This window comes from Sciurus carolinensis, chromosome 14 (assembly GCF_902686445.1).
Source record: "Sciurus carolinensis chromosome 14, mSciCar1.2, whole genome shotgun sequence".
Lineage (NCBI taxonomy): Eukaryota > Metazoa > Chordata > Mammalia > Rodentia > Sciuridae > Sciurus > Sciurus carolinensis.
Genome location: NC_062226.1, coordinates 2313913 through 2341701, shown reverse-complemented (window position 1 = coordinate 2341701; position 27789 = coordinate 2313913). Strand labels below are relative to the sequence as shown.

At 62.1% G+C, this 27789-nt stretch overlaps 1 protein-coding gene across 5 annotated transcripts in view; it reads left to right on the top strand.

The window, feature by feature from the left end:
• Vav2 (vav guanine nucleotide exchange factor 2) overlaps positions 1-27789 on the top strand; it is a 141378-nt gene that overhangs the window by 20806 nt on the left and 92783 nt on the right. For all 5 annotated transcript variants that reach the window (XM_047524711.1, XM_047524710.1, XM_047524709.1 and 2 more), the window contains exon 2: positions 11126-11242. In XM_047524711.1, coding sequence (XP_047380667.1) covers positions 11126-11242 — 117 coding nt within the window. The remainder of the gene's footprint in view (positions 1-11125; positions 11243-27789) is intronic.

The following is a 27789-nucleotide window of genomic DNA, read 5'->3' as shown; positions in this document are numbered from 1 at the left end:
GGGCCAGGGTGAGGCCGCAGCTGCCAACATTCCCGACCTCGCGGGCCCAGCTGTTCCCTGGGCGCCAGTGGAGCCCCCTCCCCACCCCTCTCCCCACCCCCCTGCTCCGTCCCTCTGACCGAGGGCTTGGCCTGGCGCTGGTGGGACTGGAATTTCCAAAAAGTGCAGCTTCTTAGCCGAGCGTGTGTTTTCTGAACATCTGTGAAGGCTTGTGCCTGTGGCTGCTGTTCATACACCAAGGGGTCCTCCCTCCCCGCCGCTCTCTGTCCCTGAGCCCCGAATGCAGGTGTCCTTTAGAAGTTGAAGAGGCAGTACCTACCTGTGGGGGAAAACCAAAAACCTAAGCCAAAGAAGAGATTCACAGCAGCAGGAAGGCAGGGCGCCCCAGACCTACCCACCTGCATCTGCTGGGCCCATCAAGCCCTGCCCACCAGTACCCACCCACCAGACCACCCAGGCCCACCCCTGTATTTGCTCCTCCTCGCAGGGATCCTCCCTGAGCACTGAGTCAGGAGGTGGTCAATGAGGAACTTGAGGGCCTGGCTTGCAAAGCTGCAGCCCCCACCCCCGCCAGGAAGCCCTCCTGTCCCCTCCTCCTGCTCTGCCTGCTCCTCCCCCTCCTCCCCTCCTCCCCCTTTCCCTCCTCCCCCCCCCCTCCCCCCCCCCACAGTTCCCCTTCTCCTCAGAACCCCAGAGCCACTGGGTTGGGGAAACAGGCTCTGGGAGGCCATGCCCTGCAGGTTCCGTCTTGTGCCCTCTGCCCCTCTGGTTTCAGGTCGTGACCTTGTGAGCTTGGTGTGCAGGAGAGGAGCTCATGAGATGCTCCTGATTCCAGAGTTCCCAGGGTGCTTCCACCCACACAGGGAGCAGAGGTCCCGGGCAGCGGTCACCTCTGAAGGCCCTGGCTGAGCTCTCGAGGCCCAGGACTTGAGTGGACGTGCAGGACTTGAGTGGACCTTAGTGTCATGGGAGTGCTTCCCCCTGTGGATGAGGGACCGTGGAACTTCAGAGACAAAACCAGGGAGGAGTATTGAAAGGGCCTTTGAGGCTGGGAGAGGATGGGGGCCTGCTTCTACCTTTGGGTCCCCAAGTCACTTGAGTGGGCGAAGGCTCAGGACCCCAGGGGCTGGAGCCCCCAGCAGGAAGGAGCGGCCCCTGGCAGCCTCCCTGCAGGCGGGGCTCCCTCTGCCCCTCAGGGCGAGTGTGTTGGGGCAGCAGGAGTGGCCTCTGCTTTCCTCTCTCCTCTCTCGCCACACTAGACTGTCCTGCACTCAGACGGCAGGAGATGGACACTCGGTTCGTCCCGGAAGCGGGAGGCCTACTTCCACCTTCTGTGCCCCTGCCTGGATCCGGGCGGTCCTCTGGGTGCTGGTCCTCTGGCAGGTGTGCTCAGCTGGCAGCCAGCGCACGCTCTCTCTGCGCACTCCTGATGAGCACGCTCACGCCCGGGCTCAGCACGCGTCCCAGCCCCCACGGTCGGGCCTGCGGTGTGGGGAGGGTGTCGTGGCCCTTGGTGCTTATGGTGCTGGGGACCTGGACGGGTCATGAGGAGTGCCTGGATTTGTCACGTGGGAGGGCCACCCCTGCACAGGGGTGACAGGAGGGGTCTCTGCTGCCTCCCAGGTGTGGTGCAGTCCTGGGGTGAGGGGGATGTCCTCCACGGGGGTCACCTAGGGTGGAGAACCACAGGCCCGTCTTGGTCCCCTTGGTTCTGGGGCGCTCCAGCTGCCGCCTTCCCGTGAGACTTGTGGGCAGCCAAATCTGTCTGAAGGCTGCTCCTGCCTGCCCACCCCTCCCTGAGCCCCCACCCCAATTCAGGGTGGAGCTGGACACCACTGTGTCCAGAGGGGGCTGCAGCCCACGTGCCTTCCGACTTCCCTGCCCAACTGGGGGTGCCTTGGGGGCTTTGTTCCCCAGAGAGCCCTGGAGAGGGCCTGGGGCGGCCTGGGGCGGCCTGGGGCGAGGAACCCGCTTAGTGTGGCTGGCCAGGGTTCGGGACCCCAGGCAGGTGGCCCCACTGGGGGCCTGCTGCAGTGTGATTGGCAGGGAGCCGGGCAGAGCTGAAGAATCCAGGGCGACTCCTGCTCAGTTTCTCTCTGAGGTCCACCCGCCCACTCCTCCACCCACCCACCCCGTGGCCTTCACCTGGTGCCTGTGGGGTGGGTGGGCGCAGCACCGAGCAGAGGGCACCAGGCTCAGAGAGCGGACACCTGGGGCTGCCCTAATGAGGGACACAGCCAGGGCCTCGCAGCCACAGGGACTGACGCTTTCAGTGCTGGACACCAAAAGTCCAAAGTGCAGGTGCCAAGGGCCAGGCTCCCCCGAGACCCCGGGCGGGGTCCTCCTGCCTCTGTGTCCCTGGAGGCTCTGGGTGCTCCTCGGCTTCTGGCCGTACGCTGCAGGGTCTGTCTTGTCTTCACGTGGCTGCGTGGCCTCTCTCCTTCCCTTCTCCTACGAGGATCTTCTGCCGGGGGTCTAGAGCCACCAGCTGGTCTGGGACCATCTCGACAGCCTTAATTTAGTCATGTCTGCAGACTTCTTTTCCCCGTGTGTCACCAGGAAGGTGGGGGTCAGGCCCGTCTTCCGAGGCCACTGTGTGGCCCGCTACCCGTGGTGTTATGGACTCTTGGTGCATCCTGCATTCGTGAGTGGGAACCCACCCCGTGCGATGGCCTGGGAGGCGGGCCTTGGGAAAGGATTAGGTGTAACAAGGTGTGGGGGCAGAGCCCGAAGAGTGTGCCTGTCTCTGCCCTGTGGGTTCCTAGGAGAAGTCGGCAGTCGGATCTGGACCACCGGAATCTGACCATGCTGGATCCTCCTCTTGCTCCTCTAGCAAGAGTCCCTTTTGTTTAAATCCCCCACCCCCTTGTCTATGGCCTCTTGCTGTAACCTCCTGAGCTGGCAAGCCACTTGGCCTCCTGAAGCTTCACTCTTCTCATCTGTAAACTGGACATGGTGTCTGCTTTGTGGGTCACTTTTCTACGGACAGAGTTGACCACCTTAAGTCCTTAGTGAAGTCTTAGTGCTAGGTAAGTGTCTGAGTCTGCTTTCCATTACTATAACAGAATACCTGAGGTAAGCACCTCACAAAGGGAAAAGGTTTATTTTGTCTCACAGTTTTGGAGGTTTCAGTCCGCGGTTGATTGGCCCCATTGGTTTTGGGCCTGAGTGATCTGCACATCGTGGCAGGCACATGTGTTGGAGCGGACCTGCCCACTTCATGACCAGGACATGAGGAAATTAAAAAACAGAAGAGGAGGGCTGGGGTCTCATTGTCTCCTTCGGGGACACACCTTTGGTGACCAGAAGGCCTCCAAGGCCTGCCTCTTTAAGGTTTTACTGCCGCCCAGTAGTGCCATGCTGGAGACTTCAACCTGTGAGCCTCTGGGGACATTCCAGAACCTAACTGTACAGCAGTAGGTGACCCACTGTGCAATGGTGGAGGCCTCTGTGGATGTACTGCCCGGCGAGGACATTGAGGCACCAAGGAGAGACTTGTCGTGTCCTGGGGCCCAGGCCGAGCAGGGGTCAAGCCCGCTGTCCCAGCACCTGGCTTCTGGGGGTGGGCGAGGCTGCCAGATCGACTCTGACCCCCAAGGGGATCTAACTGGGGCTCTGCCTGGTGTTCGGGGCCTGGGAGGCAGCCTTGGAGGCTTGGGAGGGTCTCCAGGTGCATCCAGCCTCCCTCGCAGGGGTTCCTGTGTGTGTGGAGGGAGCAGGGCCCCTGCAGGGTGAAAAGGCACTCGAAGCCTGCCCCTTCCTGCTTTGCAAGTGCCAGCCCTGGCCCCCTCTGCCGTCTGGCGGTTTGGGGAGAGTCCCCACGCTTTGCCGTGCCCATGGCTGGCCTGGCTCCGTGGAGGGTGCGGGGTCTGCCCTGCTGCTTGCAGCTCCCTGAGGCGCAGTTTTGCTCTTCCTTCCACGTTCCGACTCAGCAGGAAGGGATAATAGCGAGGCTTCTTCATTCAGACAGGAGGGCGATGATCTGGCGTTCGGCCATTAAGGGATGCGTTTGGCTTCAATTTAGGCAGGCAGTGGGGAAAATGGAATAGCCGAGGGTGCTGTGCTCGGCTCTGTGTGGCGCTGCATCGTCCAGATTGCTCAGGAGGACGGGCGCTTGGGGTGACCTTGGAGGCCACTCTCTGGAGGGGATATGAGATGGAGAAGATGCAGTGGCAGAGCTGGCGATTTCACGGGTGGCTTGTGGGCCTGCGCTCCTGGTGTGGCCGCCGCGTTGTAGCCGAGGGGGCGGAGGTATTCAGGGCCGGCGTCCAGGGTCCAGGCATAGCGGAAGCCCTGCACACCCCCTCGTCCGGCTGGGCTGCGCCTTCCTGCCTGGGGCAGGGGAGGAGTTGGAGGTGGGGATTCTCCCCGGAGCCACTGCCATCGGGCTTTGCAGATCCAGTGCTGGGGCCTTGGTGCCATCGCGGCGGCCCAGGTGACAGCTTGGGAACCTTTGGTGTTGGGACGGCCAGGGGCCTGGAGTTGGATGGAGTGGTGCCCATCAGAGCCGCCCCGGAGCCCCGGTTCCTCCTGAGTCGGCCGACGGTACTGTGCTGGCTGGCCGTGGTGCACGCAGTGGTGGACGTGCCGGTGGCCAGGCCCCAGGTCCGCCTGCTGCCTGTTTCTGGCAGAGATGCTTCTGGAGGTGAGGCTGCTGCTGGAGCTTTGGCAGCTGTCCTGGGGCCACACGCCTCTGAAGCCACTGTGGACTCGCCGTGTGCAGGGTTGCAGGTGTGGACAGACACTGGTGGCTGGGGACGCCTGGGGGTGCTCCGGAGGCCTTCCCTCATTTCCTTCACCAGATGCTGGGCCTCTGCGGTCAGCTCGGCGCTGTCTGGGCTGCTTGGGCCCCAGAGAGAGCCCGTGGTCTCAGCTTCTGTCCTGCAGAGCAAGTGGCCAGCTCGTCACCCCAGGGTCCCCGCCCGCCTGCCCTGGGGTCACGTCCACCTGCTCCAGCTGGCTGCAGCTGTTAGGGCAGCGGTGCTGTGCTGGACGTTGCTGGCGTGAGCGTGGCGTCGGTGAAACCGGACCCTGGTCCCTCCCGCTCCGCATCCTTCGCAGCGCTCCGCCTCATCCACTGCTTGGCGCCCGAGGGCGGCTCCGCTCCACCCAGAGAGGCACCCACGGCTCCCGTGTCCCTGTGCTCTCTGCACCTTCTGTGGAGCCACAGTGGACACAGCACCTGCCTCAGAGAGACCTGGGGGTTTGCAAGGGATCCTCAGCCTCCAGGGCCAGGACTGTGGGGCTCCCCCTCCTGCGGGTGGCATCCGGGTGTCTCTGGGGCAGGGCTGCGGGGACTGGCCACTGTCCTCGCAGCTCTCAGCTGAAGAGGCCAGGGGACGGTGGCAATGAAGGCCCCGTGTCCGGGCGTGCTGTGGCCTCCTCTGTCCAGCTGACCGTGACCAGGAGAGAAGTCAGCCGTGTGTGGCGATCTCTAGGCCCTGAGAGGCTGTGGGGCCAGCCCCCTGCCCCTGCTCCTCAGACACCGTGTCTCAGGGACCTTCTGCAGGGCGGTGGCGACTGTGGTGTCCTATCTTGACTGACGGGCCCAGCGTTGTGGAAAGGGTGAGGTTCTTACTGCCCATTTAACGGGCGGAAAACTGAGGCATGGGAGGACCAGAGGCAGTTGAGCAGGGCAGACTTAGGGCACAGCCCATCGGCCAGGCTTGGCTGTCACCAGCGGGCAAGGTCACCCTGGTCTGCACTGGATGTGGCCAGCATGTGGCCAGGTGCAGGGGCTGGGGCTGGTGGGACCCTGAGAGGCAGCAGTGGGTTTTGGGGGGACACCAGCCAGAGCCCGTGGAGCCGAGCGTTTTGGCGTGCCGGGGCGGGGTCTGCAGAGGCCAGCCAGGGCTCCTGCAGCTCCTGCCCCAGGCGAACCCCATCCCCACCCAGCTGGCTGGGCACTGAGAGGGACAGGACCTGGGTTCAGGGCACAGGTCGCCCCTTGTGCCGCTTCCACGTCTGCAGGCTGGGGTCACGTTCAGAGTCGGCCTGGGCTGATCTCCCGTGGATGCACAGTGGAGCCCCTGGTGGACCGAACGGCCCGTCTGCTTGGTCACCAGACGCAAAAGGTCTGCGCGGACCCCCTCGCGCTGGCACCGGCCCACTTTCTTTACAGGGTGTGAGGGCTGAGCGCCTACTCTTGGCGTCTTCCAGTGACCCCAACAGACTTAATTTTCCTGAAAGGACTGTTTTCTTCTTGAAAAAAAAAAAAAAAAAATCATGTTATGCCCCTGCTCAGAAACTACAGAGGGTAGCTTGAAGGTCATGATCTGGCTTTGAAGGTCAAAGCGTCCCAGCTCTGCTGTCAGCTCTGCCACACCCTTGGTAGTGACCTTAAGCAGGCCGGGGGGCCTCTTGGAACCTCTGTTTCTTCCTCTGTAGATTAAGAGTTGCTGTAATGACTTGGGTTGCTGTGAGCAGCCCAGTGAGGCTGTTGGCCCAGTGCCTGGTGTTCTGGGAATCCCTCCCTACAGTGGAGCTTTTGTGACTATCATGAGTCAGTGCCTCAAGGCTTCCAGAGTGTCGGCACTGGAAGGGGCCCTGGACCTCTGGGCTGGACCCTCGCTCTGAGGTGAGATCCTGAGTGTGGGCAGTGAGGAGGCAGAACTGAGGCCAGATCTGCAGCAGCAGTGGCCACGCCCCCCAGGCAGCACCCGGCACCTTGCTCCTCCCTGGTGGCCAGGTGGTGGGAGCTGGCCAAGAGGTGACCAGGGGCCTGGGAGGTGTGAGCTTCCCTCGGCGAGCAGGACTTCCACGCCACGCCAGGGCCTGTGCCCCAGGCTAGCTGCACCGGTTCCCCTGTGGACGTGGGCTGCTGAGGCCCACTGCGCGCAGCCGGCCTGCTGGTCTGTGGGTGGACGTAAGACGTTGCTGGTGCTCAGTGGCCATGCCCCGGGGCATTCGGCTTCCTGCCCACGTAGCATGGTGCTGACCGCATGTTGCTGCTCTTTGCTACCCAGTGACCAGTGTCCAGGCCACCCGTCCCCAAACTGCAGATGCCTGGCTGGAGCCAGCTGGACATGTGGCCTGTGAGTGGCTTCACCTCTCCGGGCCTCGGTCTCCCTTTCCTGGCTCTCCTCCCTGGGCCTCTGTGTCCTCTGTACCCACGTGCCAGTGCTGAGGCTGAGTGTCTGCATGGACTGAGCTCCAGAGGGCAGGATAGGCTGTGCCATTTCCCGTCCCAGCAGCTGCGGGCCCACATCCCAGAGGCTGCCCCACCTGGTGGTCCTGTTAGCTGCCGTGTGCCCCTCTCATGGCCAGTTGGTCCAGGGGCTCACTGCGAAGTGGCTGTGGCGAGGCCACGTGGGCCTGGCCAGGGAGCGTCCCTGCAGGGTGCACTTGGGGCCTCTCGGCGGCTCAGCTGTGGTGTCCTGCTCTGCTCTGCCTCCATGTCCTGGCCCCTGCTGCCCAAGGTCCATCAAGAGCGTGGTGACGGATGGCAGTGGAGGGTAGTCTGGGTTTGTTGTCTGGCTGAGCCTGGGGAGGCGGTGGGTGGCCGGGCTCGGAGCCTGTGTCCAGGGCCCGATCTGACCTCCGTCCGGCAGCCTGAGGGCTGGGGAATGGTGGGGAGGCAGCAGCGTCCCCAGGAGGGAGGCTGCAGCTGCTCCCCCAGCCCTGCGCGGAGGACGGTGCAGCCTGTGGTGGGCTGTGGGCAGCAGCGGGCAGCGCAGCTGTGCCCGCTCCACGTCCTAGCGGGCCCTGATGCCTGCCAGCGGGGAGAGCCACCTGGGGCCCTGTCACGGGGCGGGTTTCTTGGGGACAGACCCTCTCGTGGGCCTTCGGCTGGGCTTGCCCTGGCCGTGCAGTGGCCCCGCGGAGGTACCACAGGCTGGGACAGGCCAGCGATAGCAGAAAGCCTCTTGATCCTGAAGCCATGAGACAGGCCGGCCGCGGGCCTCCCCTGCAGCAAGTGAGGCCCCTAGCTTGGCAAGGACAGGAACCTTGGCCTCAACTGTCCACCGTCTGGGCCTCCCCACCCCTTGTTACTCAGTGCCCAGGCCTTCAGGAAACGGTTCTGGGATCTGGGCCTGATCCTGCTGCATGTGGCGGTGGGGCTCTGACCAGCCAGGCCCTGGCCATCTGCCCTCTTACGTCCTGGGACGGTGGGGCAGGCGGGGCCCAGCCCCAGAGATGCTGCCCACTGCCTGCCTTAGTGGGAAGGGAAGGGAAGGGCCAGCAATGAGGACACGCTGGCCCTTCCCCGCCACACGTGGAGCTGACCATTCAGCCGGGCCCCTGGTGAGAGCCGAGGTCAGCAGTGCTGTTGGAGAGGTGGAGACCACCCTCAGGGCTTCGTTCCGCGCTCGGCCGCCTTCTGGTTGGGCGCTTGGGACGCTCACTGCCTCCTCTCGCTGAGGTCCTTGACGCTTCTGCCGCTTCTCGCTGAGGTCCTTGACGCTCACTGCCTCCTCTCGCTGAGGTCCTTGACGCTCACTGCCTCCTCTCGCTGAGGTCCTTGACGCTCACTGCCTCCTCTCGCTGAGGTCCTTGACGCTTCCGCCGCTTCTCTCCGTGTAAGGCGAGACGAGTCGCGGCGGCGAGGAAGGACCGCACGGGGCAGCGTCAGGAGGGCTCGGTCGGAGAGGCCGGCCCTGCAGCCTGCCTGCGCTCTTCGTTCCGGCCCAAAGTCTGCGTCCGCCTGCACAGCTCGTCTCCAGGGGCTGGACTGAGGCTCCTGGTGTGGATGCTGCAGTGGGAGTGGTTCCCAGAGCTGGGTCGGCCGGAGTGGCCACGGGCTGGGTTGGGGTGGGCCATGCTGGGCAGGCCAGCCGCAGACAGCCCGTTCTGAGCCCAGAGGAAGCCTGACTGTGATTATGGTCAGGACCTGTGATTAGCTCTAAAATGGGAGGCTGAGGAGGAATCAAAATAAGCAGTGGAGGTTAGAGATGAGCCACGTGCAAAAATAGTTGAGCCCAGCTGGACACCGCAGAGCAGGGTGCCCGGGGGTCTGGCCCTCCCCTGGCCCCACTGTCCAGGCTGGGTTGGCCTGTCCTGGGCTGTGGTGAGGCCAGGGGTCTGCTGTTTTCAGCGTTGTTCTTTTTGGGGTTGAAGTGAAGAGTGTCCAGGCTTCTCTCCAGCGTCTGGTGTCTGCTCACACCCCTCCGTGATGCTGGCCGTGCTGTGTCCCTCCCGTCCCTGCCCGTCATCATGGGTCTGTCTCTGTGTCTCTCGAACTCTGTTGTGAAAACACCTGTGTGAGGTCCTCGCGAGTCCTGCCTGAAGCTTGGCCTGCTGCCCACCTGCTGGCCCTCTCGGGAGTCTGTCCCGGTCACACCCTGCCTCCCGCCCCCGCCACTCCCTACTTGCTCTCTGGGGCCGTGATCTTGATGACCCGGGGGAGTGGCATCATGTGTCATTTGTCCTTCTGTGTCTGTGTTCTTCAGCATCATCGAGTCGCATAGACAGAGACGGGTCGTTTCAGACGCAGTGTCTACACCAGCCGTGACCACGGTGTCTACACCAGCCGTGACGAGCCACATGCAGATTGCAAGTTCAGCTTCCTTAAAATTAAATGGGAAGTCCACATTTTCAGTCGGACGAGACATTTTCAATGCTCAGTGGGTACATGTGTCCAGTGGCTGTCCTGTTAACCAGCACAAGTAAGGACATTGCATTCTAGAAAGTTCTCTCAGAGAACATAGTTCTCAGATATGGAGAGTGAAGACTTGTGAGCACTAACGTCACCTGTGATCCTGGGTTGTGCCCTCTGCTGGCTATTTCAAAGACCATGGCATGTGGTCGTCCCTCAGCCCGTGAAGACGGGTAGGTCGGGTCTGTGGACACGGCGCCCCGTGGGTGTGACGGTGGCGCTGGCCCTGGAGGGCGGGTCCTTGTTCTTAGCAGGTGCGTGCTCAGGTGTGCGGGGGTGAAGGAGGAGGGTGTTTGCAGTTAATCTCAGATGCTGAGAAGAGAGCACATGTGTGATCGTGGCACCAGGAGTGACCGTGTGGTCAAGGACGTGGGTCAGCATTGTCCATGAGCAGGCTGCCTGCCCAGGCCTGGACTGGGCAGGGTGGGCCCTGCTGCGGGGGCTGGGCTGTGTGACCTAGGCCTCCAGGGGGTCTCGGGGCGGCCAGGCTCACGTGCTGCCTGACACCTGTGCTGAAGCTCTGGGTTCTGGCTCCTGGTTGTCCTTGGTCCAGTCTGTCCATTTGTCTCAACGCCTGTGAGCAGGGACGGGCTTCCTGCTGTCCTCTTGGAGTTGGGCAGCTTGTCCCCTGGGGGCGGTGACGGGTGGTTGTTGGTCTGAAGTCCTGAGTTGTCTTGGGCCCTGTGCTCAGCGGGGGGAGCCGCTGGCTCGTCCATGTGCAGGCTCTCTGTGCCGTCAGGGTGGTCACCAGCCCAGGGGGCCGGAGTGCGGGGATCCAGGCTCCAGCGGTGTCTCTCCCTCCGGGCCTCGTTCGTGACTGTTGGCAGACAGGCTTTGAACTCGGCCCATCAGCCTGCGCTGGACCCTCCTTGCCTGCTGCCCCACCAGGGTGTCCACCCGTGGTTCCCTGTGAGAACTGGAGGACGCCACCCGAGTCACTGCCCTCCCACCTCCGGCCCCGCTTGCACGTCAAGCCCAGAGCAGGCCTGGAGGCCTGTGGTGGGGTGCGGGTGGAGAGGAGGTGACCCCGATGTCTGTTTGGGAGTTCCGGCCTCTGGCTCCCACCACCCTCCGGCTGTGGCTGGCCCGTGCTGTTCCCTGGGTCCTGCGTGGCTTCCTGTGGCATGGCTCCTGGCCGCGGGTTTTGCTGCCTGTGAGGTGGCGAGGGAGGAGTTGTGTGCGTGTGCGTGTGTGCGTGTGTACCCGTGGCTGCAGGGCCTGCAGGCTGAAGCCCAGCCAGGGGGCCATCCGCTGGGTCTGGACCAACACGACCAGGCAGGCCGCCTCAGGGCGCGTGGCCCTCTGGGTCAGCAGTTCTGCGAGGGAGGCCAGAGGCCTGCAGTGGCCCAGACCTCGGGCCGTAGAGCCGTGGTGGCTCTGACCAGGCCCGCCTGCCTCAGCCTGGGGATGGGGCTCTGTGGTGCGCCTGAGCGTGGCCCGAGCGTGGCCTGAGCGTGGCCCGAGCGTGGCCCGAGCAGCCCTGCGCTGGGACCGGTGCGCCCGCCTCACCCTGCCTCTTCTCCCCTCTAGTTCCTGTGCCTGAAGAACATCCGCACCTTCCTCAAAGTCTGCCACGACAAGTTTGGGCTGAGGAGCAGCGAGCTGTTTGACCCCTTTGACCTCTTTGACGTCCGAGACTTCGGGAAGGTGAGTGGGCATGGACGTGGTGGCCGAGCGTGGGTGGGCCATGAGAACGCAGCCGTCCGCCACCTCCCACCCGCAGCTGAGATCCACCCCCGCGTTCAGTGTGGACCAGCTGCTGCAAACCAGAGGCTGTGGATGCCCCGGTCTGCCTGCTGGGTGGGGTGGTAGGACGTCCTCCCTCTCAGTCGGATGACCTCAGGTGTCTGAATCCCGCTTTGGGGGCACTGCTGGTGTGAGTGAGGGGGAGCTACAGAGGCTTGCAGGCCGAGGCTCGGTGGCAAGCCTGGGAACAGAGTCACGTGCTGTCCAAGCACAGTAGGTCCACAGTTACTCCTGACCGACAGGGTCAGGGCTCTGACATCTCCTGGGTGGATGGGGCCGAGCTGAAGCTGGCCGGAAACGAGGTTGTCCCCTGACCTGGAGGTCCCCTGACCTCTCGGAGGCCCAGATGCCACCTGGCCTGTCTGCTGCTGTGTGGGTTCTGATGGCCACTTCCTGGACTCCCCGGGAGCTGCACCCCCTGCTGCCGGGCAGCGCAGAAGTGCTCATGGCCTCATTTATTGGAGGACTGCTGTCAGGGACGTGGTGCTTGAGGAGATGCTCTGGGCTGTGTGATCTGTGAGCTGCAGAGGGGTTTGTGTTTGCAGCTGCAGATCTGAGAAGTCACTTCCAAAAGCCTGTCCCTGCTGTGCTGGCCTGTCACACGGGATCTGACACTAGGACTCCCAGGAGCCACTGGGCCCCATGCGTCTCCTGCTCAGTCTTGGGATTCTTCAGGCCTGAGATGTGGGGACCCCTTCCGGAGCCCGTCTCTGGGGCTGGGGGCACAGCTCTGTGCAGCAGGCGCGAGGCCCTGAGTTCCATCCTGGCATGGCATACGAAAATGTGGGGCCTGGATGTCCAGCTCCTAGGTATTTCTGTCCCTCTCTTGCTTGACACACGGAGGTTCCGAGCCGCATGTGTGCAGGAGCTTGATGCTGCGTGGCAGGTCCTGCTTCCCTCTGCCTGGGGCCCAGCGGAGCGTGGGGGGTGCTGTGCTGGGTTCTTTTCCTTTTCTGTACATGGCTTCTCAGTCCCTGCAGGTCTGTTTTGAGATGGGGGAGAATTCTGTCCTGTTCTGTAACCTGTGGGCAGTGGAGATGGAGCTGTGGGCAGGCCCTGGGCAGGGAGCGGCTGATGGTCAGGATTCTGGAGAGCCAGAACTCGCGCACACACGCCCTCCTGGGCACCCAGGCAGCTCACGTGTCCTCAGGCGCACACACGCTTGCACATGAACACATTCATGATACAGATTCGTGCACTGACACGCCCGTGGACATGCCCTCCCTCCCATGCACAGTCAGCACTGAAAATAATTGAACAGGGGGCCGGGGTGGTGGCTTGTTGGTGGAGCGCTTGCCTAGCATGTGTGAGGCACTGGGTTCGATCCTCAGCACCACTTAAAAATAAATAAGTAAAAGTAAAAAAAAGTACTATACAAAGACTAAACCAAAATTAAAAAAAAGAAAAAAGGAAAAATAGTTATATAGAGAAAAAGACATACCCCGGCCAAGCCCGTTTCTTGGCCTAGCATCTTCAGTATGTGATTTGATTTTGCTCTTAATCTGTTGCAATGGCCACTGGTGAGACCACACAGCTAACGCAGGAACGCCCTTGTCACCATCGGTGGCTTTGACAAAGTGGCTGGGGCTGCTTGGGCTGCTGTGCTGGCTGCACCAGGGTTCTGTGCCAGGCCCTCCCCTCCGGCCTCCACCTGCCCACATGCACTGTGCTGGTACCTGCTGTCGGAAGCTAGAGTGGACAGTGGGGCTGGACATCGGGTCACAGCGCAGGGCAAGGCCTACAGTGACATCGTTGCTCAGACTCCCTGGCTGGGCTGGAGCCCAGCCTAGCTCTGCTCTGAGAACCAGGGGATCAGAGGGAGTGTGTGTGGACACAGGGCTGTCCCTGGTCCCGTGGCTGCCATTCCTGTCCAACCCTGAAGCCATGCTGACTCAGTTTCAAATTGAGCTCCCCCATGTCCTGGCTGGATGGCTTGGACACCTGACCCGGGCTGTGTGCAGAAGGTCAAGTGGACAGAGGTCTGGAGGCCCTCAGCACGGGCCTGGCCCACAGTGGCGTTCCTCAGGTGGGGCTTTCTGCCCACCACCGTCGGTGGGGACGGGGAGACAGCAGGGTTCTCCTTGCTGTCTTATTTGTAAAGATGGCGCACCCACACCTACGGGGGACACAGTGCCTTAACGCAGTACACGGACCCAGGACGCCAGAACATGGGTGTGGGTCCCGGCCCCGGGTGACCCCGCACGGCGACTGTCTCCAAGTCCCAGTGTGAAGGCGAGATGTTGCTGCCCGCCCTCCACATGCCTGGGCAGTGGCCCTTGTTCTGGGGCTGTGCTTCTCCTTCACTCCACACCGGAGCCGCGCCTGTGGCCTCCTCGTGGCTCTGTGGGGTGGCCTGTGTGGTCTGTCTGTGATGGACAGTGCCTGGGGACTGGCTGCCCAGGACTGTGTGTGGGTGCCGGTGCCCTGGGGCAGTGGGATTGGCCTTGCCCTGGCCCGCTCCTCTCCTCTGTGTCCAGCTGGCTAGGCTTCCACGTCCTTGCCTTCTTCCTTCTCTGTGGAGTTTGGACTGGGGCCAGAGGAGGCTTGGGGGGCTGGGATGGCTCCCCACGAGGGAGCCATCGTCCAGGACATGGACGTTTGGCTTGGCTGGTCCCTCCTGGTGCTCTGGATGGTGGTCTTGCTGGGCAGCATTGACTTCTGCGTGGGTAGGGAGGAGGAAGGGCCAGAGCAGGGGTGGGACTTAGGGGTCTCTGGTCCCCCCAGCTTGCTGGTGGCAGGGAGTGTGCCTGCAGAGGCCAGCTGCCGCATCTGTCCCTTGCTCGGGAGGCCTGCGTGCAGCACTCCCTCTGCCGCAAAGAGGAAGAGCCAGGGCCCCTGTGATGCCCTCGGGTGTGGCCAGGCTTCTCCCCGGGTTAGGGCATCTTTCGCCATCTGTGACAGCACCCAGCAGGACACCCTTACCCACTCCAGGTGTGCCCAGCGGCCTTCAGCAGGCCCAGACCATGTCGCTGTGGCCTTGCTCTGCCCTCCCTTGCTGACCTCAGCTGCTGGCCCTGGCTGTGGTGAGAGTCCCGGGCAGAAGGTAGCTCCTCTCCTCTCCTGAAGGGGAGAATGGGAGAATCGCAGTAGAGCCCTCTCCTCTGGGTGGGCAGGCTGGTGCTGAGGGTCAGTCTCCAGGGCTGGCCACCATCGCTGCTGAGGGGACCTGCCTGGAGCCTATGCTGAGAAGCTGGGCCTTGTTCTGGGACTGGTGAGTGGGAAGCCTTCTGGGGTTGACTGGGGCCCAGAATCTGGGGTGAGGTTTCTTTTCACTTCCCCTTGCCTGGCCTCTCCCACTTACATTTGTCGGGTTCAGGGCACGAAAGGACCCTTTTGGAATAGCCGGTCTGTCAGCATATGGGTTTAGAAATACCATTTTTTTCCTGTTACTTAGGAAGATTTGTTGGTTTCAGGTCTTGTCCAGACTCTGGGTTTGTTGTTCGTTTTCCAAATGGCTTCCTTTCAGCTTCCCCAGGTTCTGAATGATTGAGTTGTTCCTTGGAAAGACAAAAGGCATTCATTCATTCATTCATCCGTCATTCCACTCATCCATCCACTCACCCAGCTCTACCTCCACCCAGCGTCCATCATCCTTCTGTTCATCACCCATCCATCCATTATCTGTCTTTCAATCATCCGTCCATTTCTTCATTCATTCATCTTCGAGCCATCTGTCCATTCCTTCATCATCCATTGTCCAACTGTCCGTTCATCATCTGTCCGTCTAACATCCATTCATTCATAATATATCCATCTAATCGTTCCCCATTCTATCCATCCAGTGTTCCTTCTTTTATCCATCCATCCATTGTCCATTCAGACATTCGTCCATCAACTGATCCATCCATCCACTAGTTCCCTTTCAACCACCTACCCATTCACTCTTCTCTAGCCATCCAACCAGTCATCCATCTATCCATCCATCCAGCCAGCCACTTGCCCTTCCAGCATCATCCATCCATCTATTCCTTGATTTATCTACCAATTCATTCACTCATTCATTCATCCATCATTCCACTCATCCATCCACTCACCCAGCTCTACCTCCACCCAGCGTCCATCATCCTTCTGTTCATCACCCATCTGTCCATTATCCGTCTTTCAATCATCCGTCCATTTCTTCATTCATTCATCTTCGAGCCATCTGTTCATTCCTCCATCATCCATTGTCCAACTGTCTGTTCATCATCTGTCCATCTAACATCCATCCATTCAGCCATCGATCCATCCATCCAGCCAAATGTCAGTTAAGCATATGATTCATCAAGCATTTATGAAGCACTGACTGTGTTGGAGATAAGTGGAGAGAAGGGTCATCAGATTAGTGGTCATGCAGTTGGTGGTAAGGAGGAGGGGGAAGGCAGTGGGAAGACGCTGAAGCCTTTCCCCGAGGCTGGCTCTGGTCACTTCAGCCTGACTAGAGTCTTCGTACGTGATTTCATAGTGAAAAGGTCCTGCATTTGTAGGATGACCCGTCCACTGCCTTGGGAAGAGTGTGATATGGCTGACAGCCACCACCCCGCCTCTGGCCAGGCTGGCTGCTGTTGGGCAGACTGGTTGACTCATGCTTTTCCTATTTATGGACCATGAAGGGTCTCCACCTGAGAGAGTGGGCAGCCTTGCTTCCTGGCCCTTGGCCTTCTCCTTTCACTCTCCTGTTTGGACCAAGAGGGCTGAGCTGGGCAGGAGCAGAGAGCTTCCTTAACCCAGGAAGAGACCCCCGACTGATCAGGTTCTCTTTGCTCCCTGGCCCAGGGGGGCCTGGGGAGACCCCTGGAGCCCTGGAGACCCAAGGAGCTCTGGGAAGCCTGGTGGTCATCCATTGTACCTGCCTTCCTGCACCTTTTGTCACCTAGGTACTGTGGGAGCCAGGCAGTCCCCGAGGAGGTGGGCAGGAGAGAGCAGGGCTTCCCATCAGCACAGCTGGAGCAGGAATCCAGCCGTACAAACTTGGTCTCATTGAGTCTGTGCTTCCGTAAGAGCCAAGTGGAGCCATGGCTGCCCTCCCATGGCATAGCTTCCAGGCCTGGGCCAGGAATGCCCACGGTCCTCGTCACGTTTATTAGTGTTCCTTCCTCCTCTGGACACTTGCCCTGCAAACTCCAGCAGCACAGAGGGGTCCAGAAAGCTGGTCCCGGAAGTTGTTCTCTTTGGCCGCCTTCTGCAGTGTTTTTCTGAAGGGTTACATTAAAGATATTAGGTTTCTCTGGGATCGGTGGTGTCCGGGGAGCTTCCTGTGCTAGCAGCCATGGCTGCCTGGCCAGTGACTGTTCGTGAAATCACCCCTGCCCTGCTCCCTGCCCACTGGATGTGCAGGGCATTTCTCATTTCCTTCAGGTCCTGTTGTGGGGTGGTGTGTTGGGGTAGCAGGGCCCAGGGTGGGGGGAGTGCAGGGAGCTTCATGGGTGGTGGCCCTGGCTGGTCCTCTGGGACTTTGTTTGGCCCGGAGTGGAGGGAGAATTCTGGGGAGGCTGCAGAGTTTCCGTGGCTTTTTTCTGGGAATCCAGTCCCTGGACTTGGCAGGTGATACTAACAGGACAGCAGCCCCCGCCACGTTGCGAGGTGGGCACTGTGGGGCTGCCTCTCTCTCCCTGTGCCGAGACTCGCCTCTCGTTTTGTGCATGTTACAGAACTGGAACTTGAGTTATGCAGAGGGCAAGCAGCTGCTTTCTCACGGTTGCGTGGCGGGAGTTTCCTGGGTCCCTAAACCCTCTCTGCCTGCCCCTGCAGTCTGCCAGCTCCTGTGGAGGGCGGTGCAGACCTGGTGGGCCTCGCCAACGGTGCCTGGTCTCCTGCTGGCCCTGGGACTGGGTCAGTCCCTGAGTCTTCATTTCCTGGTCTGTAGAAGGGTACCAGTGTTGAGGGAGGAGTTCCATGGGGTGTAGCCACTGCCCAGAGCGCTCCCTTTCAGCTCCGAGGCTGGTGAAAGCGAAGGTTCTGGGAGGCGAGGTCTGTCCCTGGGGCAGAGGACAGGGCGCCGGTCTCCTAAGCAGCCTGGGTAGAGTTCTGGCCTGCAGGAGGGAAGCCAGGGCCCTCTGTGCGCCAGAGGATGGGCTGTCCCCCCTGGGCCCTGCCCTGACCTGCCCATCACCCCCAGCAGCCACTCTTGCCTTTGCTGTCCACCCCATCACTGGCCACCCTGGGGCCTCCACTAGCCACCTGCCTCCTCCACAGGTGGCCCTACCCTGGGGAGGGCTCCTGAGAACCGTTTGCTGGGCTCAGCTTAACCCGAGTGGTTAAGCCTGGCCCCTGGCAAGGGCTGGGGTGGAGGTTTAGGAGTGCTGGACTGGCCCAGGGAGCAGCTCACCTGGTGCCTGGGCCCAGGCTCTGTCCAGCATCCCGGGGCCTCTGTGCCCTTCCCTTGCCACAGGAGAAATTGCTGCAGTCGATCACCAGGCCCCCCGTGCTGAGCCCTCTGCATCTGCATCTTGTAGGAACCTGAAGAATTAAGGAAGGAAATTGAGGCAGAGTGAAGATGCGCCTTGCCCCACGGGGACCAAGGAGCCAGGGTCACTTCTGTGTCCTGCTGATGGCAGAGGCCATGTTCCCATATGCTCTGCTCTTCCAGCTTCCCTTCCACCATGGGAGGCAGCTGTTGGTGGGAACAGGGCAGGGCTGGTCATGTGGAATCCTGCCTTGGTTTGCAGAGGAGTTGGAAAGCTAGGTTGGAGGCCAGATTGGAGGCCAGGTGGCCAGAGAGGATTTCAGGTGAGCAGTGAGGAACCTGGGAGAGCAGTGTTGTGGCCAGGAGGCAGTGTGGAGGCTGGGAGGTGATGTGGAGACCAGGAGACCAGATTAGAGGCTGGGAGGCAGTGTGGAGGCTGGCATGGTGGTCTGGGCAGAGGCTGTGAAAGGCCTACAGCCCCGAGTGCGTGTCTTTATAGGACGCAGGCAGCCACGGCCTGTGCCTGCTGGAGGATGTCAGGCCCTTGGGCCCCTCTGCATCAGGGCAGCCTCTCTTCCCTGTTTTCTGTGTGCCATTTGCCTGACTTGCTTGGAGAGCACATTCTGAAGAGACTGGAAATAGTTAGAAACCTTGGGTCTAGGGGCTGGGGAGGTAGCTCAGTCGGTAGAGTGCTTGCCTTGTAAGCACAAGGCCCTGGGCTCGATTCCCCAGCACCCGCCCAAAAAAAAAGAAATCTTGGGGTGTGCACAGCTGAGGGAACTCCTCCCCTTGGACTTGACCTGGTGGGAGTCCTGGGGGTCCTGAGTGGGGACAGCCCAGGCCACCAGCCATGGGATGATGAGGAGCTGGCCGCGCGCTGGTCCTGAGTGGGCACGGAGCCTGTGTGTCCAGGATCCTGGCTCCTCTGGTGTTTGTGCCACAGACCCTCCTCACCACCTCTGTTCCACCCCTCTCTGCCTAGGACCCCCTTCCTGGGCCCGTGCCCCCTCCCTGAAGATGGAGGTGCCTGCCTGGCACACCACCTCCCGTCCCTAGCCCAGGGCAGTCATCACTCATCCGTCCCAGCTCTTCCTGCAGAGCCTGTCGGGCAGCAACCCAGGACCCAGGCAGCTGGCTGAGGTTGGTGTGGAGAGGAGGCCAGTCCCTCCCAGTCCTCCTGGCTGATCCTGGGTCGCTGTGACCCCTTCCACCAACACCCACCACCTGCCCTGAGTTGGAGGGCCAGGGAAGGGCTGCCGGGGCTTCCGGAAGCCAGGTAAAAGCGGGTGGTTGAGATGCCCTGGAGGCTCAGGATGGAACGGGCAGAAGCAGGCTCCTGACACCTGGGCTTAAGCCCGGCTGCCCCATCCTGCCCCCGTCTCCCTCCGTGAAATGGGCCTGAAGATCAGGCTCGGAGGCTGCTGGAGGTGCTGGGATGTGGGCCCCGCCAGGGCCCCACCCGGGGATCCGCCCGCCCATCCCCCGGGGTTTGCGAGGGTGTGGAGAGGTGGTCTCTGATTCCTCTGCTCCGCATCCGTGTGGCTGGACCTTCCTCAGGCTGTCTACTCAGCGCAAGAGCAGCACTGACCGGGGGTACCGGCCCCCCACTCCACACCCGGCCCCGAGCGTCTGGCTGGACCTTCCTCAGGCCGTCCGCTCAGTTATAGAGCAGCACTGACCGGGGTACCGGCCCTGAGCCTCACGCAGCGGCTCGCTTCCCCTCAACCCTCAGTCATGGAATCCGCTGAGCCAGGTGCCTGTGCTCACCGAGCTGCTCCTGCGGCCTTCGGTGGCCCTGGCCGTGGACGTGCGCTGGGCTCGAGTGCTGCCCCGAGGCCAGGGGCACTCTGCTCTTCAGGCGCCCCTCCTGCTCTGATGGCTGCCCGGGAGCGGCCTGGGCCCTGGGCGGCCTCTGCTCTCTGCTCTGCCGTGCTTGTCGTGGACACTTATGGTCGCCGTTGGCCGCCCACCTTCAGAAGAGCTGCAGGACCAGACACGCCACACGTGTGCACCTGGAAAGAGGCACACGCGTGTCCACATACACCTGCCATGCGGGCCCCGTGAGGCCGAGCCGCCGCGGTTGGCTGTGGACGGGGCTGTCCCTCTTGGGGCCGCTGGGTGGGTGCTCCCCAGTCAGGCGCGTCCCAGCGCGGTGCTTCCTAGGCAGGAGCCGGACTCTGCTCAGGCTGCCTGAGGGCGGAGGGTGACTTGGAGCAGGAGCTGGTGCCCTGCGGGGCCCCTGTGCTTCTGGGGAGGTGTTGGAGTGTTTTATTCGAGGCCCTTGTGGGGGCTCGGGCGGCAGTGACTCCCCGTCCAGTTCACCTTGGGGAGGGGCCGGTCCCAGGAGCCCACCCTTGGTCCTGGTGGTGGTGTGAGGTCGGGTCTTGCTCCTCTTTGGAGAACGGGGTGCGGGGAGGGCCACTGACGCCCTCTTGGGCTGGTGCCTGTTGGCCTCTGAGCGGGGCGGGAGGGTGGTAAACCGGAGAGGTGGGTGCTGGTGGGGCCAGCGCTAGATGTAAACGCAAGAGAGCAGAGGGCAAGATGGGGTCCTGGGGTGCAGGTGTGTGGCCTCAGCCGCAGGTGTGAGTGCCAGGCTCCATGGCGGCTCCACGTGTGGTCTCCAGCTTTTCCAGCACCACGGTCAGAAAGACCCCTTTCCTGTGGAATGCAGCAGGGGCCCTGTGCCGAGTCCCTCCTGTCCCCTTTCTGTGCCCACGTCTGCGAGGGAGGAGCCCAGTGGAGAACGGTGTCCTCCAATTGCTTGGTAGTGGCTGACGGGAGGGCTCAGGGGAGGTGGTTTCTGAGGCTCGGTCATTGATGAGTGATGTCTGCCCTGGGCCCAGGCAAGGAGCTCGAGCTCTCTGCCAGGCGTTTCCTGCTCTGGACTAGCTGGCTCACTGGGCTGGGGCGTGCCCGGTGGCTGAGGTTGCCTTCCAGAGGCCCACTGTGTTCTTACTGCCTCTGGAAAGGCGATGCTAATGAGCAAATGCGTGCATAGGTGCTTGGGGCTCTTGAGGGGTACCAGGTGCCAGGGTGGCCCCCTGGTGCCTGAGTTTAACCTTCCGTTGGGTCAGCTGAGATTTGGGTATAGCTGTGGTAATGGCCAGGGCTGGAGCCTGGGTCCTAGCCCTGCTGCTGTGGTGTCCTCTGCTCAGCTGGCACCAGGACACACAGCCCCTGGACACACAATCCTTGCTGTTGGAACCGGGGAGGATGGAGAGCCAGGGGTCGTGACCTCTGGGGCAAGGTGACCAACCTGGCAGGGTCTGTGGGCCTCAGGCAGCAAGGTGGTCAGAGGAGGCTTCCTGGAGGAGGCGTGGGCCTGAGGGCTGAGCTGGAGCAGCCAGACGATGGCCACGTGGGGATCGCGGGCTGCACGTGGCCGGTGGCCTGCGAGGGCAGGAGCCTCACCTGGGCTCTTAGGAGGGGAGACCACAACCTGCAGCGTGGCAAGCCAGGCCCGCCAGGCTATGACGAGGACTTAGAAGGCGTCTGGGGGTCCCCGGGCGGTTCTCGCTCAGGATTCGCTCTGGGAGGCGGAGCTGCGTTTGGACCCTGTGCTGCGCGGGGGAGGCACGCTCCAGGACAGCCCTGGCCTCTGCGCTCGCCTTCTCGCCCTCTCCGGGTCTCTCTGCCCCGTGGGTCCCCGCCCAGGGCCCGGGAGCTTGGATGTCTTTACTCGTCCCAGGCGACTGGTGCATGCCTTTTTTTTGGTCTATGTCCACAGTTAATTAAATTTTAATTGGCTAATTGTTTCTCCCCAGCGCCCCAAGACATTAATTGTGTCTGGTGAAGCTTGACAGTTTGATGTTTGCAGCAAAATATCTGAATGGGACCAAAAAGAAGAAAAGAAGAAAAGAACAACAGCAAGATGTAAATGGTCTGGGTGACAATGTGTCATTTTTGGACACCGGAAGACCTTCCAGGGAAGACTGGCTGTTCCCCAGGTGAACAGGAGTCTGCGGCCAGCCGGAGGCAGCATCAGCCCTGGGGGTCCCACCCTGGGTTGGGGAGGCAGCCCCTCTGGAATCCTGGGGGGTGGCTGTGAACTGGGGGACCAGGCACCCCAGCTGTGGCTCCCAGGGTGGGCTGATGCCGAGCACTCAGATTCCTGGGCCCCTCGGCCCCAGAGGTTTGAGGCTGAAGCCTTGGGACGTGTGGTCTGGTGGATCCTTTTGACTCTCAGTCTTTAAAAGAAAAATTTTTATTGTGACAAAATAGACATAAAATTCTTCGTTGTGACCATTTTGAAGCAGACACTCCTGTGGCCTTGAGTGTGCCGTGCGAGCAGCGGGCAGGGTCCTCCCTCCTGGCCGTCCTCCGTCTCTGCGGCTGGCCTGCTGGGGTCTCCTCACAAATGGAGCCGGGCAGGTGCGGCCGTGGCGTCTGGGCCCTTTGCCCAGCGTTGGGGCCCGGGCTTCACCGTGGGGAGGTGCGGGCTGGGTGCTTTCCTCTTCGTGGCCGAGGGGCAGCCCAGGAGCGGGGGCCACGCTTGCTCACCGCCTGTGTGCTGGGTGTTCGGTGGCTCGCCCTGGCCACTGTGTGCGGTGCTGCGGGGCTTGGGGACGAGGCTCTGCTCCCCGGCTGTCGGTCCCGAGCCCGCCGGCCACAGCCCCAGCCGCCCAGGCTCAGGCCCCAGGGCTGGGCCTATGGACCCACTCGTCCCTGTCCCCTCCCAGGGCAGGCCCGCAGGGGTCGGGTCAGTTTGGAGGATGGCCCTTGGGCTCTGGCGTCTGCAGCTGTGAGCTTGGGGGCACAAATGGTCTCTTTGAGACCCTGCTTCCAGAGTTCTGGTTCGTGCCCAGGAGCTGGCCGCGGGTCACGTGGCCCTCCTTGCAGGCTCTTCTGAGGGCCCTCCACGCCCTCCCGCCACAGCTGCAGAGTTTAAAGTCCTGCCAAGCGCACAGGGCCCTGGCCACACTTGGCTTCTTGGTTTGGGTTTTGGACGCAGGCCGTCCTGAGAACTGTGAAGTGGGGGCTCACCGTGTCCTGCTCACTTCCGAGGCGGGGCCTGTGCCTGCTGAGTCGCCCTGAGCACGCTGGGTGTGGACCCCCGTGGTCTGCGGTGTCCCCACGCCACTCTCTGTGCCTCACACTCTGCAGTGTTTCTTTTCCCATTTGTCTCTTTTTGCTTTGGGGACTGAGTTTCTGAGTCACAGGCAAGGCCCACAACCCAGAGATTTCCCCTGGTATTGCCCCCGAATCTTTTTTTTTGGGTACCGGGGATTGAACTCGGGGCACTCAGCCACTGTGCCAGCCTTATTTTGTACTTTATTTAGAGACAAGGTATCACTGAGTTGCTTAGGGCCTTGCTTTTGCTGAGGCTGGCTTTGAACTTGGATCCTCCTGGCTCTGGGATGACAGGCGTGGCCACCATGCCCAGCTCCCTCCGAGTCTTACGGTTCTAGCAGGTGAGTTCAGGCCTTAGATCATTCTGAGTTCCTTTGATGTGTGGCATAAGAGAAGGGTCCAGCTTCCTTCTTTTGCAGGGAAAGACTGTCCTTTGCCCACTGAATGTCCTTGGCACTCTCCCGGGAACCACTGGACCTCACAGGTGAGGACAGGTGTCCCACCTTGAACACAGGGCCTCACTCAGGCGTGGGCAGGCAGAGGGTGGGCGTGAGGCTGGTGTTCTGAGAGTCTGCCCTGCACGCCCCATCCTCCTCTGCTCCAGGGCCCACCTGTAAGAGCCCCTCTCCCAGTGCCGTCGACCCCAGCGCCCCGGGACTGCTGGGCACATCTGCTTCTCTTGCTGTCAGGTTCCTTCCCCAAGGTGAAGCCCAGGCAGGTGGACATGGAGGCCACGGCTGTGACAGAGGCAGGGAAGAAGTGCAGGGCGCTGTGCCCCTGTCCCCTGCAGGCCAGGTGGGGCAGGCCCGGGGGGCGGGGGGAGGCTTCAGCCCTGCAGGCTGAGGCCAGAGGAGCCTGTGGGTCTTGATGGGTCCGTGAGGCGCGTGCAGGCTCAGGACGCCCTCCCAGCGCGGGAGAGCCACCCTCGCGTCTGTCTTCGTGGCTGCTTGCAGATGGCGCTACTGAGCTTGGGTGATGCCAGGGCTTGCCTGGCCCGGGGCTCCCGCCACGTGGGAACACGTGGGGGTGGCTTTGAGGTTGGAGCCCTCAGGTGGCCCCTGGACCTTGATGAATTAGGGGTCACTGAGTGTCTGAAAGAGGATTCGCTGCTTCAGGGAGCATGGATTCTGTGCTGCCTGGACGGGCGCGGCTCCTGGAGGTGGTCGGCTCTGCAGGTGCTGGGCCCGTTTCACCAGGAGAAACCCACGTGTGAGAGGTCACGGCCAGGCCCGGTCCTGCTGGCCCAGCGGGGGCAGAGCCATTCTTAGCTGTGCTGGAAGGCCTGGCCCTCGCCTGGACTGTGAGCATTCTGGGCTCAGCACAGTTCTGTGACCCCAGCAGCCACCCAGGGCCTCCCCGGGAAGGAGGTGCCATGACCCGGGGCTCTTGTGACATCCCCACGTGGCTGCTTGCCATCGGCACTTGCATCTTGGTGTCCCTCTGCGTGTGGGGCTGGTCGTGTGGGGCCTGTGCAGCCCGTGGTGCAGCTGGTGCAGGACCTGCCCACAGGACAGCAGCCCAGGTGGCCCGGTGTCGCACAGGGAGAGGCCTGAGCCCAGGGTGGAGCCCTGCTACAGCCCCCGGGGGCTGCGAGACCCCTGCCGCCATGCCTGCAAGGACGTGGGTCCCCGTGGCCACATCTGGAGTGGGACCCGGAGAGCCAGCCGAGAGTGAGACCCACCTTCATTTGGGATGTTCTGTATTCATTCATGCAGCAAGTTGAGGGTGCCTGCCCAGGGTCAGCAGAGGAGGCTGAGTGGAGGCTGGAGTGGAGGCTGGGCGGCCCTCAGGGCCTGGCTCTCTGGGAGCTCCGCCTGGTGGGGTGAGCGGGAGGCTGGAGGTGGAGGCTTAGGGAGATGCATAGGATGTACCCCCAGCTCCGCCTGCTCCAGGGACGTTTTGAGTATTTCTCCTTCTCTCAGGGCTACACATTTTCAAAGATAATGCATATGAAGCCAATGACGTTATTAAGTAATTAGTTCTCTCATTTTTTAATTAATCAAAGACTAATTATGAGTTACATTTCAATTAGAGTTTCTGATCCACATCTGACAGCTCTGCCCCACACAGAGGGCCCCTGAGGCCAGCCAGGAAGGGGGGCCCGTGTGGAGTTCGACTTCGGGCATGCTGGGGTCCTTGGAGACCCCTGAGACCTTCGGTCCCGCTCGCTTCTTTCTCCACGGGAGGTGCATTCTGGCCCCAGGCTCCCGTGTGGGTCTGCTGGTACCTGCCTGACGGGCAGCGCCCGCCACGTCTCCTCTGCTGGGAGCTGGTCTGGGAGGGCTGGCCAGGTGCCTGGTGAGTGGGCCTCTGGGAAGAGGGATTCTCTGCTGGTGTCAGTGGCTGCGGCCTCTGTGCCCGGCCTCCCGGGTCTTCTGGGCATGTCTGGCCAGCCAAGTGCTGCCTCCCCTGGAAGCCACCAGATTGCTTCAGCCTGCGGCGGTGTCACAGGCCCCTCGGGTGGCGGGGGGAGAGCCTTAGCCATCTTGCAGGTGGGCCCGTGATGCCAGCCGAGCCCTGCCGCGGCTGGAGGCGGAGCTGGGTCTCTCCTGCCGCCCATCTCTGCACACGGCCCCGCAGCCGAGGTGACCAGGAGGAGGCTGTGGCGCCCTGCTTGCAGACCTCGGCCTCCAGCTGCCTGCCTCCTGCCTGGGAGGCAGCAGGGCTGGATGCCCCCTAGTGCCCTAGTGCGGCTGAGGCTACACGAGCTTGGCACAGAGGATGGGTGCTGCCCTACTTGGCGCCAGGCAGAGCAGGGCGAGCCCAGCAGCATGCTGCCCCAGGTCTGTGGCCCTCTCTGAGTGAGGAGGGGGAGCCCCAGACTGCGGCTCTTCACAGCCTTAGCCTCATTGCTCTCCGATCCGAGACTCAAATATTTTAGCTGGGGGCAAAAATGGCTGAGTGCCCCTTTTCCCAACTCCAGAGGAATGCTCTAGAAGAACTCTGTCCTGGCATCTTCCCTGGCCAAGCCTGCAGCCCTTCTTCTGTGGTTTAGAAAGGCAGGACAGTGGGTGACCTGCCCTGGCTACCAGAACAGCCAGGCCTGGGTGCCTGGTTCCAGGAACCCCTCCCTTGGGGCTGGGCCGCTCTAGGCAGGTTCTGAGAGGCGTCTCTGTGCTGGGGCGGAGCTGGCACGTGGAGGCGGGGGCTCCGGGAGTCTGATCTCAGAGCTCTGTTGGCAGGGGGTGGCAAGGGCCTTCACTTCCCACTAGCGCCAGCTCCTCTCGATCGCTCTGAGAGCTCAGGTGGAGGCCATTGAGGCCGTGGTCTTGCCCTTCAGGGGTAGTGGGAGCGCCAGGAGTGCAGAGACCTGGCGGCTGGCGAGGCTGAGCCCTGTCCGGGGTCCCGAGGGCCGGGGCCAGGTCAGCCAGGGTAGGAGAGTGCAAGGCCACGGAGGGGTGGCCCAACCTGGGGGCCACAGGTTCCAGGGGTCAAGGACGGAACTTCGAGGTCTGCCTGGGTTCTTGTATGCCTGACCTTGGGTGTGACCTTGACGGCCTCTGTTTCCTCATCTACCAGCCGGGATAGAGGAGGCCCAGCCCTGTGGAGCCAGGGGGCTGCATGAGGTGGGCTCACGTTGGACCGCGGTGGTCCTGGCTGTGGAGTGGGCGGGGAAGCCTGCGCTGAGCTCGCCACAGGTGCGCGGAGGGCAGAGCGCGTCTGTGCGCAGGACTCGCCTGGAGGCTACCTGTCCTGTGATGTGGGCAGCTTGGGTTCAGCAGGCCTCAGGCACGTAGGGCCAAGGCCCTGACCGCCAGCCTTGTGTCCCGCTGCTTTCCTGTGGCTGACCAGCTCTGCCTGTGTCCAGGAGGTTTCCAGGAGGTCAGAGGCCCTGCAGGGTCTCTCGGGTCTCCTGTTAACTGGCTGTAGGAAGTCGCCCCAGATGTCTTCCCGTGGACAGGAGCTGCTGGCCGTCATAGGGAAGGTGCTGGGAATGGGGTGGGCGGAGCAGGGAGAGAGAGTGAGGCCGGGGCGTGAGTGGCCAGTGGCCAGGGACGGGGCCAGTGGGTCTCAGCTGGGTGTGCTCCATCCCTCCCTGCTCTGGCTTCAGCGGGGTGAGCCTCTAGCCAGTCCTCGCCCTGCCCAGGGCTCTCTGGGTTCTGTTCCTGGGGGCATCAGGTCAGTGTTCATGAAACCAGCTTGGTCCCATGGCCCGATGCTGGAGGGGGCCGATGGCCTCCCTCCGTAAGCCTGTTTCCCCAGGAAAGAGACTGCGACACCCCCTCGGGGCCAGGGAGGGAGGGAGTGAGCTGGCCCCTCTGTGCTGCTTACACTTTCCGTGCGACAAGTGTTTTGCTTTCCAGTTGTTAATGGTTCTTTGGGGTTTATATGTTTTTGCTAGTTCCTAAGAATGGCGGCTCTCTCTCTTGCAGACGCGAGAAAAGACCTTCTAGCCAAGAAAACAAACGAGAGCGTCCTCTTTTCTCGCGGTGGGTTCCCAGCTCTCTGATAGGCCGTAGACCATGGTCACCCTGACGTCCCAGGGTCATTTCTTGGACGTTGGGGTCTGTCCCTGTTGGCAGATCCACTGTTTTATCCTTTACTGTTCCGTGCTGGGAGCTTGTCAGGGACACTCCTGAGGATGGCCTGGTCAGGAGAGGTGGCGACTGTGGCCCCCAGGAGAGGAGTGCGGAGTGCACCTCCCGCCCTGGCGGGGAGGAGGCAGGGCCCGGCCTGCAGGGCTGCTGAGCAGGCTGTGCCCCGTGGAGGAGAGCCCAGGCGGGGCGTGCTTGCAGGACAGAGCCCCGGGGCAGGGCACCTCACCTTCTGTCATCCTTTGTGTTTTTGCTTGTATGTCCCATGATAAGGAGGCCCAGGTCAGAGAGGTGGAGGAACTGTCTCAGGTCACACAGCCAGGGCCAGCGCTGGGATGTCGGTGCCACGGGCTGGGTGATGTTGGCCTCTTGCTGTCCACTCACACCCACCTGTTCCAGGTCTCCATCCCGGAGGCTCTGGGGAAATGCCTTCAGTGACTCGAGACCCTGCCTTGTGC